Source organism: Eleutherodactylus coqui, chromosome 5 (assembly GCF_035609145.1).
Source record: "Eleutherodactylus coqui strain aEleCoq1 chromosome 5, aEleCoq1.hap1, whole genome shotgun sequence".
Lineage (NCBI taxonomy): Eukaryota > Metazoa > Chordata > Amphibia > Anura > Eleutherodactylidae > Eleutherodactylus > Eleutherodactylus coqui.
In genome coordinates this window covers 195,874,344-195,890,394 of record NC_089841.1, presented here as the reverse complement: position 1 = coordinate 195,890,394, position 16,051 = coordinate 195,874,344, and the positions used below count along the sequence as shown (strand labels likewise).

At 40.8% G+C, this 16,051-nt stretch overlaps 1 protein-coding gene across 4 annotated transcripts in view; it reads left to right on the top strand.

The window, feature by feature from the left end:
• CARMIL3 (capping protein regulator and myosin 1 linker 3) overlaps positions 1-16,051 on the top strand; it is a 73,050-nt gene that overhangs the window by 46,765 nt on the left and 10,234 nt on the right. For all 4 annotated transcript variants that reach the window (XM_066603975.1, XM_066603974.1, XM_066603973.1 and 1 more), the window contains exons 21-35: positions 1,932-2,104; positions 3,344-3,412; positions 3,500-3,593; positions 5,890-5,985; positions 6,072-6,200; positions 9,271-9,384; positions 10,688-10,860; positions 12,035-12,122; positions 12,670-12,792; positions 14,582-14,645; positions 14,832-15,061; positions 15,142-15,239; positions 15,317-15,575; positions 15,714-15,803; positions 15,905-15,968. In XM_066603975.1, coding sequence (XP_066460072.1) covers positions 1,932-2,104; positions 3,344-3,412; positions 3,500-3,593; positions 5,890-5,985; positions 6,072-6,200; positions 9,271-9,384; positions 10,688-10,860; positions 12,035-12,122; positions 12,670-12,792; positions 14,582-14,645; positions 14,832-15,061; positions 15,142-15,239; positions 15,317-15,575; positions 15,714-15,803; positions 15,905-15,968 — 1,864 coding nt within the window. The remainder of the gene's footprint in view (positions 1-1,931; positions 2,105-3,343; positions 3,413-3,499; positions 3,594-5,889; positions 5,986-6,071; positions 6,201-9,270; positions 9,385-10,687; positions 10,861-12,034; positions 12,123-12,669; positions 12,793-14,581; positions 14,646-14,831; positions 15,062-15,141; positions 15,240-15,316; positions 15,576-15,713; positions 15,804-15,904; positions 15,969-16,051) is intronic.

Here is a 16,051-nt window from a genome sequence, read left to right as displayed (position 1 = left end):
TGGAGACCAAAGCTTGTGCCTTGGTCTTCACACAAACAGAAGTGAACTGAAGTGGAGACCAAAGCTTGTGCCTTGGTCTTCACACAAACAGAAGTGAACTGAAGTGGAGACCAAAGCTTGTGCCTTGGTCTTTGTTTGACCAATGAAAGCCTATGGTTCCTCCCAAGGTTTTGCCTATATGCTGTCTTCAGCGACAGAAAGAACTTGGGGAAAGGCTGGGCACACAGAGAAACGTTTTGTGAGCCCAGTTACAGAGGTATTTCGCCAATCCTCATTGTATTCACTGCTGAGTGTTTCTCTGAATCTTTGTGCAGGATAGGGCTAGCAGCTTCCACATTGGACCACTGAACAAATAGGTCCAGAGACTTTGTGGCCACTTCTATGAAAGTGTGAACAAATAGTGTGGAGGAGTTAGGAGAAGGAGGTAGCAAGTGAGCTGAGGAGGATGAGAGAGATCTTGTAATCAGTGCAGTGACTTACAGCAGGTAGAAGGAGGGAAATGTTTTTTTTACATGTATTTACATTTTACACAGCGTCCCAACTATTTAGGAATTGGGGTTGTATATATCGATGTTACCTTAATGAGATGACTACTGAAATGTTTTCTCCACAAAACTGGAAATCTTAGACTATTATTAGGCTTAGTGGCCAGATTTAAAACTGCAAGATATTAGGTTTATTCTGTAAATATACACAGTGACATAGAAAATGAAAAATAAAATCACAAGAAATTTTTAAAAAAAATTAACATAAGAACTTAATTTAAACAATGTGCCAAGCACTTGAATATCTATCACATGACTAGGACAGATTTTCATCCCCTGACAGTAAGCAATGGGTACAATGGATATTTTAAAAACTGTGCAGAATTAATTCAGAAAGTATTTTGGAAATCTATAAAAATACAGCAAAAACATTTGCGACACCAAACCTTTATTTGCTGAAACCGTAAGATAAAACTGATGGATTTGTGATTCAAATATTCTGGTAGTATATAAATATTCATCACACACCACTGAATGTGTAATGATTAGTCTGTTAATACCAAAAGTAAAAAAAAAGATTGGCGTTCGGTGGTGAAATAATCACAGATGTTCTGGTAGTACCAGAGGAGCTCAGAGGATCATGTTATAAGTCTCTTGCTGAGATCCTCAACTAAAATTGTATCTATGATTCATCGTCCTTTGATGTGAAGTCTGTGATCAGAAAGGAGGTGATAGATGTAATTCCAGATTAGCAGATACTCAAGCTTTTCCTTCCACTGTGCCTGTCGTCTCCCAGGGTGAGATTAGAAATATTCCACTGACTGCAATGCATGTAAATCAGTACTGCAGCTTGTAAATCCTGCCCCTATGGAGAAAGCAGTTCTACATATTTACTGAGTCATTCCCACAGCACCATTCGCTAGAGCAGCAAAGCCCATCGCAGTGTAATAGAGCCAGATAGCTAATGATTGGAAAGATTGTCTTGGTTTATGTAAATTAAACTTAATCACTGCATAATGAAAAGTTTTACAACTTTATGTTTCAATTCTTCACCATGTTGATCATTTTTGCTATCGGTTAGCAAATTGAAACATTCTCCTTTACAGAGAAAAACTAATGCCTGGTTGATTGGAGGTACAAGATATTTGATAATATTGCATCATGTTATCAATTAGGATCTGAAGTGTTTCAATTGTAGAATGACTATATTAGTAAGAAAATATAGGTTAGAAGAGGAAATGTTGGGTTAGAGTAATATACGATGTGTATAAAATATACAACGGACATTTGTAAATTTCACTGATGAAGGGTCCTTTGTGCTCCAAACGCTGACAGTTATAAATTAAAGTATCACTCCTGGTTTTGACACAAAGGTATTTCAAACCATAATGATATTAAAGGTATAGGAGCGTTGAAATCCTGACCGGTTGTCTCTGTTTCTCTCAGTGCCTCCAGTCTCTGTCTCTCGCAGACTCTCGTTTGAAGTCCCGCACATGTATTGTTTTAAATGCTCTGGGGAGTAATACATCTCTTCAGGAGTTGGATATCAGTGGTAATGGGATGTCTGACATTGGTGCCAAGATGCTAGGCAAAACCTTGCAGATAAATAGTACACTGCGGTGAGTACATCTCTTGGATTGCTGTTACATTGGCAGGAATATTCTGGAATGAAAGGAAAGGAAAAAATAAAATATGATATTAAAATCATTTGATACATAAAACCACATAATAAAACCTACATTGACTCAAACAAAGACCTTAAAGAAAATGATATGCACAAGACATGGAAATTAGCTCTCTCTCATGGACTGACGTTAAAGGTCTATTCCCATCTCAGACTTTTTAGGCATAATCAGACGATATGCCATAGAAGTCAGATAAGTACGGATCCCACCTCTGGGACTCATATCTTTCTCCTGTTCTGGCCCCCAGACCAGATGTATGAGGTGGCAAGGATGGTTAGAATTATAGAAACAGTTAAAAGGGGTTTCCAGGAAAATACTATTGATGACCTATCCTATTTCTCCTTGGCCAATCATTCATGTGATCTCAATAGTGAAAGAGAAATAAAGGCCCATTTAGATGCAATGATGACCGTCAATTTGAGTGATAGTTTTGAGCGATCATTTTGCATAAACTCTTTAAGTAGCTACTCAGCTACTTAAGAGTTTATTAGTGTGCAAATGAAGCCTTTCGCTGAATGCAGATAACAGCTGGAGGTCTGTTATCTGCATTCAACTGCTTTGTTCGTGAGTGGAACTGCAGCTGAAAGAATGCTATCAGCACTATCCAGCTGAGAACTCAGTGTGCAGTCCTGATAAGATACATCGCTGACTTCAAGCTGGCTTGAAGTCAGCGATGAACTAATAGTGCACGAAAAGTGCACGGTGACCACAAGTTTAGACGCAGCGATTATCACTCAAAAGATGGCTTTTGAATTATTTTTGAGCAATAATCGTTGTGTCTAAATGGGCCTGAAGTCGCTACAAGACACCTCATCCCAAGAGCAAAAGAATCAGGCATATTTTAATTCAGAATGCCCAATCCTTCTTCCCTCTGAAATCTGCCATTGGCGGAACGTCAGTGGACCCTCATACGCATTAGATGATTGGCTGATCCCACTGAAAATGTAAAAGGACTAGAAAAGCCTGAAACTCATAAGTGATGTAGCCTTGTGTCCGCTATTTGGATATTAGTTTGGATTCTAATACATCCTGAACTATTTGTATATGGATGCTGGATCTGCTCGCTCCTGCCTCTTCCGTATGGCGGTCCCAGTACTTCTGCCTGTTGGGTGAGCTGGAATACTTTCCTTATTATGTGCTATAACTCCCTTTCTTCTATTCCTTTGCTTTCAGGTCTGTTCTTTGGGACAGGAATGCGGTTTCAGCTTCTGGATTTATGGATGTAGCTCGAGCTCTTGAGAAGTGAGTTAACAATAGACTATTTTCATCCGCTTTTATACTCCTACTTTGATTTGTGCTTCACACAGTTTAACTCTTGATATCACACAGAAATAGAACCCTGCGCTTCATGTCCTTTCCTGTTGGTGACATTTGCCAGGCATACCAGAGACACCCTGAGAGAGCTGAAAGTGCCTGGAGGAAGGTAACAGACGTGGAGACAAATGTCACCTCTATCTGTAAAGCTGCTGTTTAAAATGTACTATGTGGACAAGTGTGTGCTCATATCACGGTTTGGCCTCCGTATGACATATATGTCGGATTAATCTCAGTAAGATAAACCAGGTAATCTTGTTGATATGATACCTTTTTAATGGCTAACAAAAATACATGATGTTATAGCGAGCTTTCGAGTTCTTCTTATCGGCCCTTCATCAGCCTGATAAGAAGAACCTGAAAGCTTGCTATAACATCATGTATTTTTGTTAGCTATTAGAAGGTATCATATCTACAAGATTACTTGGTTTCTCTTGCTGGGAACAATCACACTTTACTCTATTGGCTAACACGGTGCCAAACCTTTTTTTTCATATTATGTATACGCCGGGAAACGCTCTCGTCTCATTGAAGGTAGTCTGTAGTCTCCTGAGTGGACGCTACAGCAGTTAATCAGAGCTGCAGAGTAGCTCACTGGACAGAGTGGAGAGCAATTCAGTGCAAAGTCCCAAGTTCAAGGTACTTGCAGTGATGGAGGTGCAGGGGATTAAAACTTAGTTACCCGGAGGCTTTGCAAAGTAATATCATGACCATTGGTATGCTTAAGGGCCCTTTTAGCGGACTGGCTGCAGCGTGTCGACGAGATTTTTGAAAATCTCGTCCACTTTACTTCTTTATCTTGGGATAAAGATTGCAGGCGGAATTTCAATGCAGACAGCCCGCACGGCAATTCCGCGGCAATTCCGCCCCATGTGAACCCAGCCTAAGGGGCCTTCTGACTGTACAAATTTATGACATATAGTTTCTGCCATGAGGTTTTTCTGATACGTGTAAAAATAATACATGTCCGAATGGCTCAATGTAAATCAATGGGCTTTTAGGACTGTGTATTATGCGAGTGAAATATATGTGCATAATAAGCAGACCCCATACACCCATGTGACTGAGCCCTAATACTGGGGAAAACTCCAAATGGTCTGAAGCCAGCATTTACTGAGCATAAATGATGTACAGAATAAAGTGATGTGTATAATCAAGTTGTATCAGAGGGCCCGGCACACAATGGCTTCAGGAGTAAGGGTGCTTTTACACGGGATGATCTGTCGGGCAACAGATGCCTAACAGGTCGTCCCAGCAAATCAGTCCTGTGCTCTTACACAACAATGAGCATAGCTAGCGAATGGAGACGGAGTGGGTCGGGGAAAGCATTTAGTCATTCATAGATGAACAACTGCCTGTTTACACGCAACGATACATTGTTTTCTGAATGCAGAAACTGAACGATGAACAAGAAGCGAGCGATTTCTTGTTTGTCGTTTAGTCGGCACATGCATTTACACTGAACGATGATCCTTCAGACACTCGCTGGGTCGCAGGAATCCGAACGATTATCGTTCTGTGTAAAAGAACCTTTATAAATATTAAAAGTCACAATCAGGCCACAGTGCCTGGAGGTCCCCAAAAACCTCTGCCACACAGACAGCACTATAAATGCCCCTGAAAAAGGAAGAATATAATTGCATGAGTCAATCAACTGGCCACCTAAGATAACCTAAGACTATAAAACAGGACTTCATATGAATGTAGTTGGTATGAGCAAGTATCATATCATCTACACAAAATTTTACTTTGAAATATAAGCCCTACCCCAAAAATAAGCCCTAGCTGCATTACATTAAAAAGAACACAAAAGAAAAGGAATACTTACCTAGCAGGCTCGGTCCAAGTCCCTCCCGCTGCTCTCCGGAGCTCCGATGCGCTTCTTGCAGTCCTGTGCTGCCCACAGAAGATCACTTGCTGGTTACTGGATTCATAAATCCCACCTCCAGGAAGTGATGACTCTGATTGGTTCTCAAACACTGCTCAGCCGATTAATGCAGCGCTTGATGAACCAATGCGATGGTTGTGATTGGTTCAACGAGTACTGCATTGATTGGTTCTTCGACTGCTGCTCAGCCAATCACAGCTATCGCGTTGTGGAGGCGGGATTTATGAATTGGCCAATGAATACCACGGCTCAATGCATCGGAGCTCCGGAGAGCAGTGGGAGGGACCTGGACCGAGGCTGCTAGGTATGTATAATAAGACATCCCCCGAAAATAACACATAGCACCTCTTTTGGGGCAAAAATTAATATAAGACAGGGTCTTATTTTCAGGGAAACGCGGTAGGTGCAAAGACTTGTATTTCACATCTTCAGCTTTTATATGCAGTTTTACATAGACTATCCTCATTGTTTGTATATAAGTTTATTTGATGATATCAAAAAATGTCTATTTTCACAGATACATAGCTGTCTCCTTCGAAACTCTCAGACATTGGCTGTTTCTGACCAAAGAGCACTCCGGCTTCAACAGGGTGTGACAAGCAGTGCAGAACAGGTACAGTATACTTGCTCTTACCTGCTTCCCCTGTGCTTACCCTTACATCTTCCTAACAATTCTGCATATGCTCCTTCAACCAATAGATGCTACATACACTGTCCATGATGATACAAGATAACATTAATGCTCTGCGCTCCTGTGATCTGGAAACTGTACAAGAAGACATCATATGTGCAAGACAGCTCCTCAGAGATGCCAAGAACTGTCGAGCTGTGAGTGTCTCAATTAAAGTTATATGCACATTCAGAGCTCCTGTAAAGCATCAGTGCACAGCAATAAGATGAAAGGACAGAATTTGATACTGTAGATGTAGTAACCTTTTTATATGATGTGCAACCTTACATTCATCTGGGCCCCAAACTGGAATTCTTTCCCTTATGTGTTATATTAGCAATTTTTTTTTATTCTAGGGAGAAACCACACTTTAAGATAATTAGCAAAAAGCCGCTATGGTTTGTTTAATATCACAGGCACAGTACATATGACCTTTATAAAATGTGCATGCGTAGCCCGTTTTACATATTTTTCTAATGGAGTCAGCATTCTATAATAAAAAGTAGGAAATGACTGCAAAAAGCAGGTGTTTTAGTGGCTTAAAAAGAACATTTTAATTCCCAGCTTTATGGAGGAATATGGTATTAAAGTACTACACCTATTCTATCCAATATATACTCAAACAGTATGAGATTACTTTTCTCTCCCATGATGCCCTCATGTCTGCTGCAGTATATACAGATTCATTTAGAATTTCCTTTGCATTTTACTGAAGAGGAAACCATATTTCTTCCTTATGTACCATTCTCCACCATTTACTATATAAAATAATCTGGACTTGCATCCCTAGCAGAAACATCTGGGTGGATGATGGGGTCCACTATACTTGGAGGGCAAATAGCAATCAGGATAAGCATGCTTTAAGCTGCCCATATACCTTCAATGACTATTGGATGAACGATCATTTGTTCGACAACTGTTTTTTACGACTTCCCCATACACATGAATGTTGTGTGTTGAGGTTCCTAAGTCCCAGCCATAGTGGTAGCTTTTCTTTTGGAGAACCAAAGGACAGGGCATTGAAATGCAACGTCTCCAACTCTACTTTCCCCAAATTTCATCTATTATACTCGTAGATTGGTTCGGTCTCTAAAGATTCGGGTGCCGGCAGGGGCCGGAGAGCGGCAGGGGAGAGCGGGAAGGAACGGAGGGGAGATCTCTCTCTCCCTCTCCCCCCCCCCCCTTCCCGCTCCCCCCTGCTCACCGCCGCAACTCACCTCTCACCCTCGCCGGCAGTCGAATCTTTAGAGACAAGCGGGCAGGTACTCGAATAAGGCACTACTCGCTCGAGTAGTTTGCCTTATCGAGTATGCTCGCTCATCTCTACTAAGGTCTAATGTGTATGGTGCCTCTATTCTTGTGAAGCCAAGGGTGGAGTAGTCAGGAGGCCCTCTATCACTCAAGAGCTCATAAATACCTGGGGCTTGCCCTGATCTGTATGCCCAGACAGCCACTAGATTGACTTTTTCATTTTCTGTCTCTTTAAGAACCGGATAGTCATGTACCAGATGATTCATTGAATACCATTATTTGCCCAGTAGATACGCCATAAAATTCTGTTGTTAGGTAAAAGTGACTTTGAGACTGGGGGATTTGAAGTAAAGCCGGAGACAGATGATGGATCACTTGTTAATTTTATTAAACAACTGGTAGTCTTGACATGTCATTGCTTTATGTACACTGAAAGGCCACTTTATTGGCGGCATTCATCTAGTAGTATATTAGGTCTACTTTGGCTTTCAGAACTGCAGCAATTCATTGTGGTATAGATTCTACTAGGTGTTGATTGTTCTGCAGGAATATCGGCCCCCGTCGACAGGATAATTTCTTGCAATTTCCACAAATTAGATGGAAGTATGGACATGCTCTGACCAGCTGACAGGAAGGGTTAATCAAATCATGCTAATTGCACCAAATCCTGACATTCCCATCAGTATGGTGCAACAGAAATCAGCTCAGTGATGGAGTCTTGCCTTTCTGTTTCTTTTAGCAATGGCAGTTGAACTGGTTGTCCGCTCTTGTAGGCCATCCATACTAAGGAACGACAATTTGTGCATTCACACACATTATATGGAGCACCAGAGTTGCATTCAACTGCATTGTACTTGACTGTGCTCCTCCTATTCTTCACAGCAATCCTTGACATCCATCTCTGACCGATTTTGTCAATGAGTTGGTTATGTCAACAGAATCCCTTTTCGCTGGATGTTTTTCCTCGATCACAGCATTCTCAGTAAACTTTTGAAACAGTTGTGCAAGAAAACCCCACTAGGCTTGCAATTCTTGAAATATTGGCCCTGGCTAGTCTAGCACTGATGACAATGCCTTATTTGAAGTGATTCAAACTGTTCAATTTTCTCATTCTAACCCTCTAGGCACACGGCCATAACTACAACTTGGCGCAACTCACATCGGACAGCACATGGACACCCATCTGTGTGCTGTCTGATATAAACGGACCCTGCACATCGTAATGCCCTACTCTTTTCCATGAAAACAGACAGGAATAGGACCTTCTCTGAGCTTTTCCATGATGACTATTGGTCCATGTGAAAAATTGCTCATGTGTATAGCCTCTTAGGCCATAATGGGGTCATATGCTGTCCATGGAATTATGTGGATTGCACACGACCCCAAAATACTGCCATGTGCCTTTAGCCTTATGTGGATTCACACTGAAAGTAATCTATGTTAAACTTGCTCATCTGATTTTATGCTGCACTTCAGGGTCACATGTCTAATTTCCATAAAGAAAAGCTCCAATCGTGAAAGGTCAGGTATTTCCAATTTAAGTGGTCATTCAGTGTTTAAGACAGTATTGTGCAAAATATTCAAAATAGCCATTTCTCCGAGACTGACAAATGCTTTATGATTGGCTGAAAGGTGTGAGGTAAGCCCAATTTAAGGGGGCCTTCCAGTAATTAATGAGAGCATCATTCGAGAGAAAGATCTCTTAATTATTGCAACGCAGCTAAATGTGTTCTATTTTTTCTGTATTTTACATGTTTCTAGGTAAAAATGTCTATTTCAGCACCGATAATAAATTACAGAAAACCATGTTGAAAACCTATGCAGCAACCACACTGACAACCCTACCAGGAAAAAAACGTACTCCATTCTGTGGATAATGCCCCTGACTATACCAGAACCATATTTTATACATTTTTTCTGTCTAGGTCACTGTTCCTCACTGTCTAACTCCACTGCCTTTGCTCGTCTTCCTTTCAGTTATTACCACGTCTCCTGGAAGCAGGCAGCTGGCTGTCTCCTTCAGGCCCTGCTCAGAGGCTTCTTGAGACAGTCTCATATGAACTCTCCCGAGCAGTGGACAGGGAATTGCAGGTATTTCGGTTATGAAGCTCTATTACTTTTATGTTGGTATGACGCACCCTTCTTTAAAACTCTTGTGCCTTAGTTGAGGTGAAAACTGTGATCAAATCCTGATTATGCAAATTACTCATAGTTTTAGAAAAAGTTGTAAATCTGTTTTTAAAAATGTCAAGCACATCTGATTTACAAAACTTTCCATATTCTCTTACTCATGCCCCATCAATACGACCATCAATTCAATAAGTGGTGTAGCCAGTGCTTGGTGCTTTTGTCAGTGAATGGGTGCACTGGTTTTTGGATTCTAGAGAAATTCTGTATTTTGGCCGTGGGGGGGCAGAATTATTCAACACAATGAGAAATTAATTTTTTTGTTACTATGCAAAAGTAATGTATTCTTCTTTTTGGTGTTGAGATTTTGGAGACTTCTCATAATACACTTTCAATTTCCAAAGACACACAAAATGTAAAACCGCACTCTGCAAGCATCTGGAAAAATGCCAACATTGAATATATGAGTTTTCAATTAAATACTGCTATATTTACTGTGCATTTAAATATAAGCTTCTTAGCACACACTTTGGTCCAATTTGGAGAGCCCCGGCAAGGTGACCTCTTTAGATGGGACCCACACTAGCATGTGCGCTCCTATTCATTTGTCCAAGGATGAGTTTAATTAGAGCTGAGTGTATCTGGATCCTACCTGCCCTGCGTTTGTTTTGGAGGCCTAGGCTCAAAGACAGCTAAGTGTGCTACTGTAGGGTTCCATCTAGGGAGGTTGCCTTGCTGGGGCACATGGGCTCTCACAATTTGATCAAAAAGTTTGCTAAACCCTCATATTTATATGCATAGTAAACATAGCAGTAAAGCAACTCCTTCTATGTTGGCATTTTTCTTGGCACTTGCAGAGTGCCCTTGCTCATTTTGCAATTGTTTATGGTTACATTACAGCCACAGTAACGTGAACTTGCATACATTTATTCTACTGTGTTGCTTTTTTTACATTTTCAATGTGCATTTCTTCTATCTTGCCTTATGCTACAAAGTTTTGCAAACTACCAATAAATGATGGGTGGTTTGAACATTCTTACAGGCATCTGGTGAACATTTCCATCAGTACAAAGCTTGTCCATACACTATGCTGTCATTTTCTAATGCTAATCCAATCATAGCTGGATATGTAATGTAAATGTCGAATAAGTAATATTTGCATTTCCTAATTCATTTTGATCGAAAATAAAATGGACAACTCATACCAATTATTGTGAAGGGTAAATTTAGCTTTAGGCATAATGCCATTTTTTTGTCTTTTACTCAGAACATCGCAGACACCATGTGGGAAGCTACTCAGGATCTTTTCCCAGGAGCAGCGCGGGATGCACAGCGTGGAGGAGCGATGCTTTGCAGACTTCGAGAACAGCATGGACTCAGTCCCCCACATATACGTGATATGCTTAGGCAGGTGGGGAGTGAAATACATAATAAGCTGCGGTAAGTGACTGACAGCAATGACTACATGCTGGAGAGACAAAAGAAAAAAGTCAACTTTGGTTTTAAAAGCTGTTATAATTGTGATTATATCTTAGGGATTCTTCACAAATGCATGAACATTAGTAATTAAGATCTGTAGTAAGACAGGCATTGTCTATTATGGATTGACCCTTACTGATTTAGGTATGTTGGCATAAAAACGAAATGACCCATGTTAAAAATAACCCTTTAACCTGCCTTGTAACAGTGACTGGGTAGATAAGCCAAAGCCAGAGCCATCTCCGGATGCAAGAGATAAACATATGCATAGGATAGATGCCAAGGGTCTGATTACAGGGGGTCCTACTTCTAGGATCCCACACCAATCACAAGAAAGGGCATCTTGAGTCCTCCCATATGAATGAAGCACTGGTCACACATGGGAACTACCTATCTGTTCATCTCTACAAACCCCCATTGATCAGACATTTTTCACCTATACTGTGGATAGGTGTTAAGTTTCTATGGTGGGACCAGAGGCATGAATTGAAGCTCCTGGGCCCCAATGCAAAACCTGTAACAGGGCCCCCAACTATAATGCTTTATTCATAATACTAGGCTCCCTATATGGAGAAGAGAGGCCTTATGGGCCCCCTAAGGCTCCTGGGCCCAGGTGCAACCGCATCCCCTGTCCCAATGGATGGGGCAACCCCTTTAAAGGGATTTTCCAGTATTGAAAAATTAATCCCTATCCTCAAGATAGGCCATCAATATCTGATCATAGAGGTCTGCCACTTGAGAATCCTGCTGATCAGCTGATTGAAGAGGCTTCAATGGGACAGGCCTGTAGAACTCAGAATGTATACTATTAATAATTTTCAGTCAGCTGGTTGGCAGGAATCCCGAGCATTGCACCCCACTAATAAGATATTGACAGCCTATCCTGAGTATAGGCCATTAAATTTTAAAGGTTGGTTAACCCCTTTTAAGCTTTTTAGACTTTTAAGGTTAATCAATTTGACACAAATTTATTATAATATAGAATATTGATCAATTTATGATGTCTATTTATTTAAAAGCACAGTTGACTACACTTTTCAATACAGCAAAAGAAAAGGCACATAATACGGTAAAACTACATAAAATTTTGTTATACTGTAAAATTGTATAAAATTGACATATATTATCATTCCAGGGCTTCACAACTCTCCCTCATGACACGTCTCAGTAATTCTGTTTTGGAGCAAGTTCTGCAAGAAATGCAAAGAACACACAGGAAGCTGGTAATTAGACATAATAAGAGGGCTATGATGGGATGGAGCAGAACAGTAGGCCACCATACAGAACCATATTAGTCACGGTGAACCTAAAATCGATGTTCACTGTCTTAACCAGGTTTTGCGCGTGTAATAATCAGGGCCAATTTCGAATTCACTTTTAATTGTACCTCTCACACACTGCATGTGAAATAGATTGCGGCATGCACTTTCTTGACGCGTATTATGCGCACATGCGTACCAAGATAGTATTTGGAGATTGTTGGCAAATAGGCATGTCATTGGTTACTTGTTGGGTGCTCGCATGCAGGAAGTACACCTGTGATGAGCTGCAAAAAACGCTCATGTGAAAGAGCCCTAATGATGGAGCTTGCAAACACGGACAAGACACAAAGTCCATGCACGTGGTACTCTTGTGCCTACGCCACAAATAAAGATAAAACATCTCCTTACATAATTAGACAAAGGTGAATAAGAAAAGGATCCATCCATGGATCACTAGAAACATCCATTTATGTATATTTTTCAATCTATTTATTTCATGATCTAATAGGCCCGTCATAGATCTCAGCTGCAGGCTCTTATGGAGGAAGAACAGAGGATTATGGGGTACCTCCCACAGACACCACCCAGGAATAAACAGGAGACACACGAGGGAGAGATGTACTCCAGCATTGTAAGTCATGAGTATCCAGATTTTCGTTACATGGGGTTTTCATTTAGTGTATATATGCATTGTCCGCCAACTTATTATTGTCCTCAGTAGCCTAAACCAGGATAGTCAGACTAGGCCTAACCAACCGGAAGGTGAACACACCATCCATCATCTTGGAGTCAATGAACAACAAGTAACACTTCCCACTGGTATATGAAGATGAAAATGTGCATCGCCGAACTAAAATGGCAGCAATAGTGCGTCTTCAGACAGTGCCATCCATGGGAAAAAAAAGTAATACAGCAGAAAAATAAATATATAAATTTGGTATCACCATAATCATACTTTCCCACAGAATAAACATAACCTATCATTTTACCTCACCATGATTGCCACTAAAACAACCCCCTTAAAAAAAATTGCAAAATTGTGTTTTTTCCCCATTTCAATTCGAAAGTTTTGAAGTTTTACAATATATTATATGGTACATTAAATGATACCATTGAAAAATACAATTCTTCCCACATAAAACAAACCCTTATGTAGTTATGTCACTGGGAAAATAGAAGTGATTTTTTTTTTTTGAAGTAGGGAGGAAAATCCCAAAATATGCAAATGATGTGTGAACATATTATGACTATGCAGGCTCCCACTCCTTCGTTTGTCCGAAACCCCATCCCTTGCCTAGAGATTAAGATCTCCAGTTCCCTTTGAACACACAGCATCTCCAGCTTGTGGGAGCTGAAGATGTCAATCATTGGGCAAGAGCGGGCTTTGGGATCAGGAGGGAGAAAAAACCTGGCCCAATCTCAGAATACAACCCCCCCAACCCCCCCCCCCCCCTAGCATAGTTTCTCAGGTGAAATGAGCCTCTCAGACTTTCTTAAAGACATGCCACCATTTTTAAGCCAGTCTTTGGACCTGTTCTATTTTATCAATGGTAGGTGAGGTCTCCAGACCTGAATACAGTATTGCAGATGTGTTCTCATTTGACTTCTACTTGAGTTCAACCAAGCATTCCTCTTGCTTTACCTATTGTCTTGTCACACTGTTTGACGCTATCAAAGATCAGTACCCCTAAATCCTTTTTTTATGAAGTTCCATGTAGTAAAACTGCCAATACTATCATCAAATAGACTGGATTTTTTCATACATTTGGAAACATTGTACTGCAGTCTCACTTGTTGGCCATTTTTTCAGTGAAGCTAAATAATTTTCCATGTTGAAGATACCTCCAGGAATATCAACCCTATGATACACTTTTGTGCCATCGATAAACAGGCAAATCTTACCTACCAAACCTTCTGCCATGTCACTTACAAACATACCAAACAGAATAGAGCCAAGTACAGAACCCTGTGGTACCCTAGTTTCTCCTCAGAGGGCACACCATTAAGAAAAATACTTTGATATCTATTCTTTAGCCAAGTATGAATTCCTTGAACCATCCAGGGACTAAATGTAATGTCCAATAACGTATCAATGAGGTCTTTATGTGGAACTGTATCACAGGCTTTGCTGAAATGCAGATATGCATTATCCATGGCACCACCTTCACCCAGTACTCTTGTGACATAGTCAAAGAAACAATGGCATTAGTTTGAAATGATCTGCTCTCAGTAAAGCCGTAACTTTCCAAGATACGTATTGTCACCAGGGCGCTATATTCATCTGATGTCCTATTTATATACAATAGTATTCTAAGTATAAATGAAAAAAAACACTTCCACTTGCTTGGTTAGATCAAGCCATCTTAAATTACTGGTATAACACTTTTTGTCTTATTTTCAATGTTGTATTCTGTCTACAGGATACCATGGTAATAAAGAAACGTCTTCAAGGCAGGAAAATACGGCCCGTGTCTGCTTTTATCAGTGAGATCTCTCATATGTACTATTATCTCGAATTCATGCACAACTTCAACTTATACTTCTTCATTCTGTATGCTTTGTGGAAAACATCCCTTTACTTTTCTCTTATGGCTCAAAAAAAAAGACATTTTTAACTTATTACTATATTATTATATTATTAACTAAATCCATATGCCCCTCATTTGGTAGGTGTGAGTGAGCAGGAATTAAGCCCCAAGACCCTAGATTTGGGTTCCCCTGGCTCCCGTGAACTCAGTTCTCCACCCGCGCTCTCCTCATCTGCTAGCAGTCAGCTCTCTCGCTCTCTAAGCGTATCTCTAGAAGGTCTTTCTGAACTACCCACAGAAGGGAGTAAACTGCAGCACCAGACCCGAGACAGGCCGAAACAACAATCACGCCGAGCACCAGGAGGAGGCAAGGTGAGTATGAGGATAAATGTACATTTATTGCATTGCACAGTCATTAAAGGCAAACATGACTATATCTATTCATTCCCAAGGCCCGAGGTCCAGCATCTGACTCAGAACGTCCTGATCCTGCTATAGATGAAGGCCTGGATGAATTTTTCCATCGGACAGTACTAACGCAATCAAACAGGTATGATAAAATACTTCACACAAGTTTTCTAGAGTCATGTAACTGTTTTGTGACTTAACCTCTTATATGTTCATCAGTGTATCTTCAGCTGCACAAAGTGATACAGATGCTCCCCCCAAAAGAAGGCGTAGGAGCTTGTTTCATTTCCGCAGAAGCCGGACTCCGAAGAGAGAACGCGACAGAGGGAGACCTGTGCCTCCACCTTCCCCTGGTCCTGAACCTTCAGATCACATAAAACTGGAGAACTTTCCAATTACCAATGGGACACCAGTCAGCAATGGTGCTGACCTCCACAGTATGGGAGGAGTGAGGGGGTTACCAGGCAGAGGAACACCAGTAAGTGCTTAAGATTAATGATCAATACATCATCAACGAAGGGTAGAAAAACTGCAGTGAAATAAAATAAACTCGGACAACTGGGCAATAAATAAAAGACCACTCATAAAATTATAGATCTTTGTTACTACTTTTTAGTCTTGTGAGCAGCCACTGGCAGAAGTGCAGCCTGCAAGAGTACGAGGAGTTCCCCTTCCTGGAATGGATGGAGTCCGTGCATGGAGGGAGGTATGTAGTGGAGTAGTAATGGACTGAAGAAACTGAGCTAATCATATTATGATATGGTGACCTGTTGATGGTGAAGTGACGTTCATGCCCCTTGATTTCAGATGGAACCAGCAGGAGGAACTAATTGTGTTCCAGATGACCGGAGGCGCTCCTCTGGGGATGGGGGTAAGTATTTACTTAGCCCCATTTTATCTATCCCTTCTTTTTTCTATTTCTTACATTCCACATGTTACACACCATATCTCTGA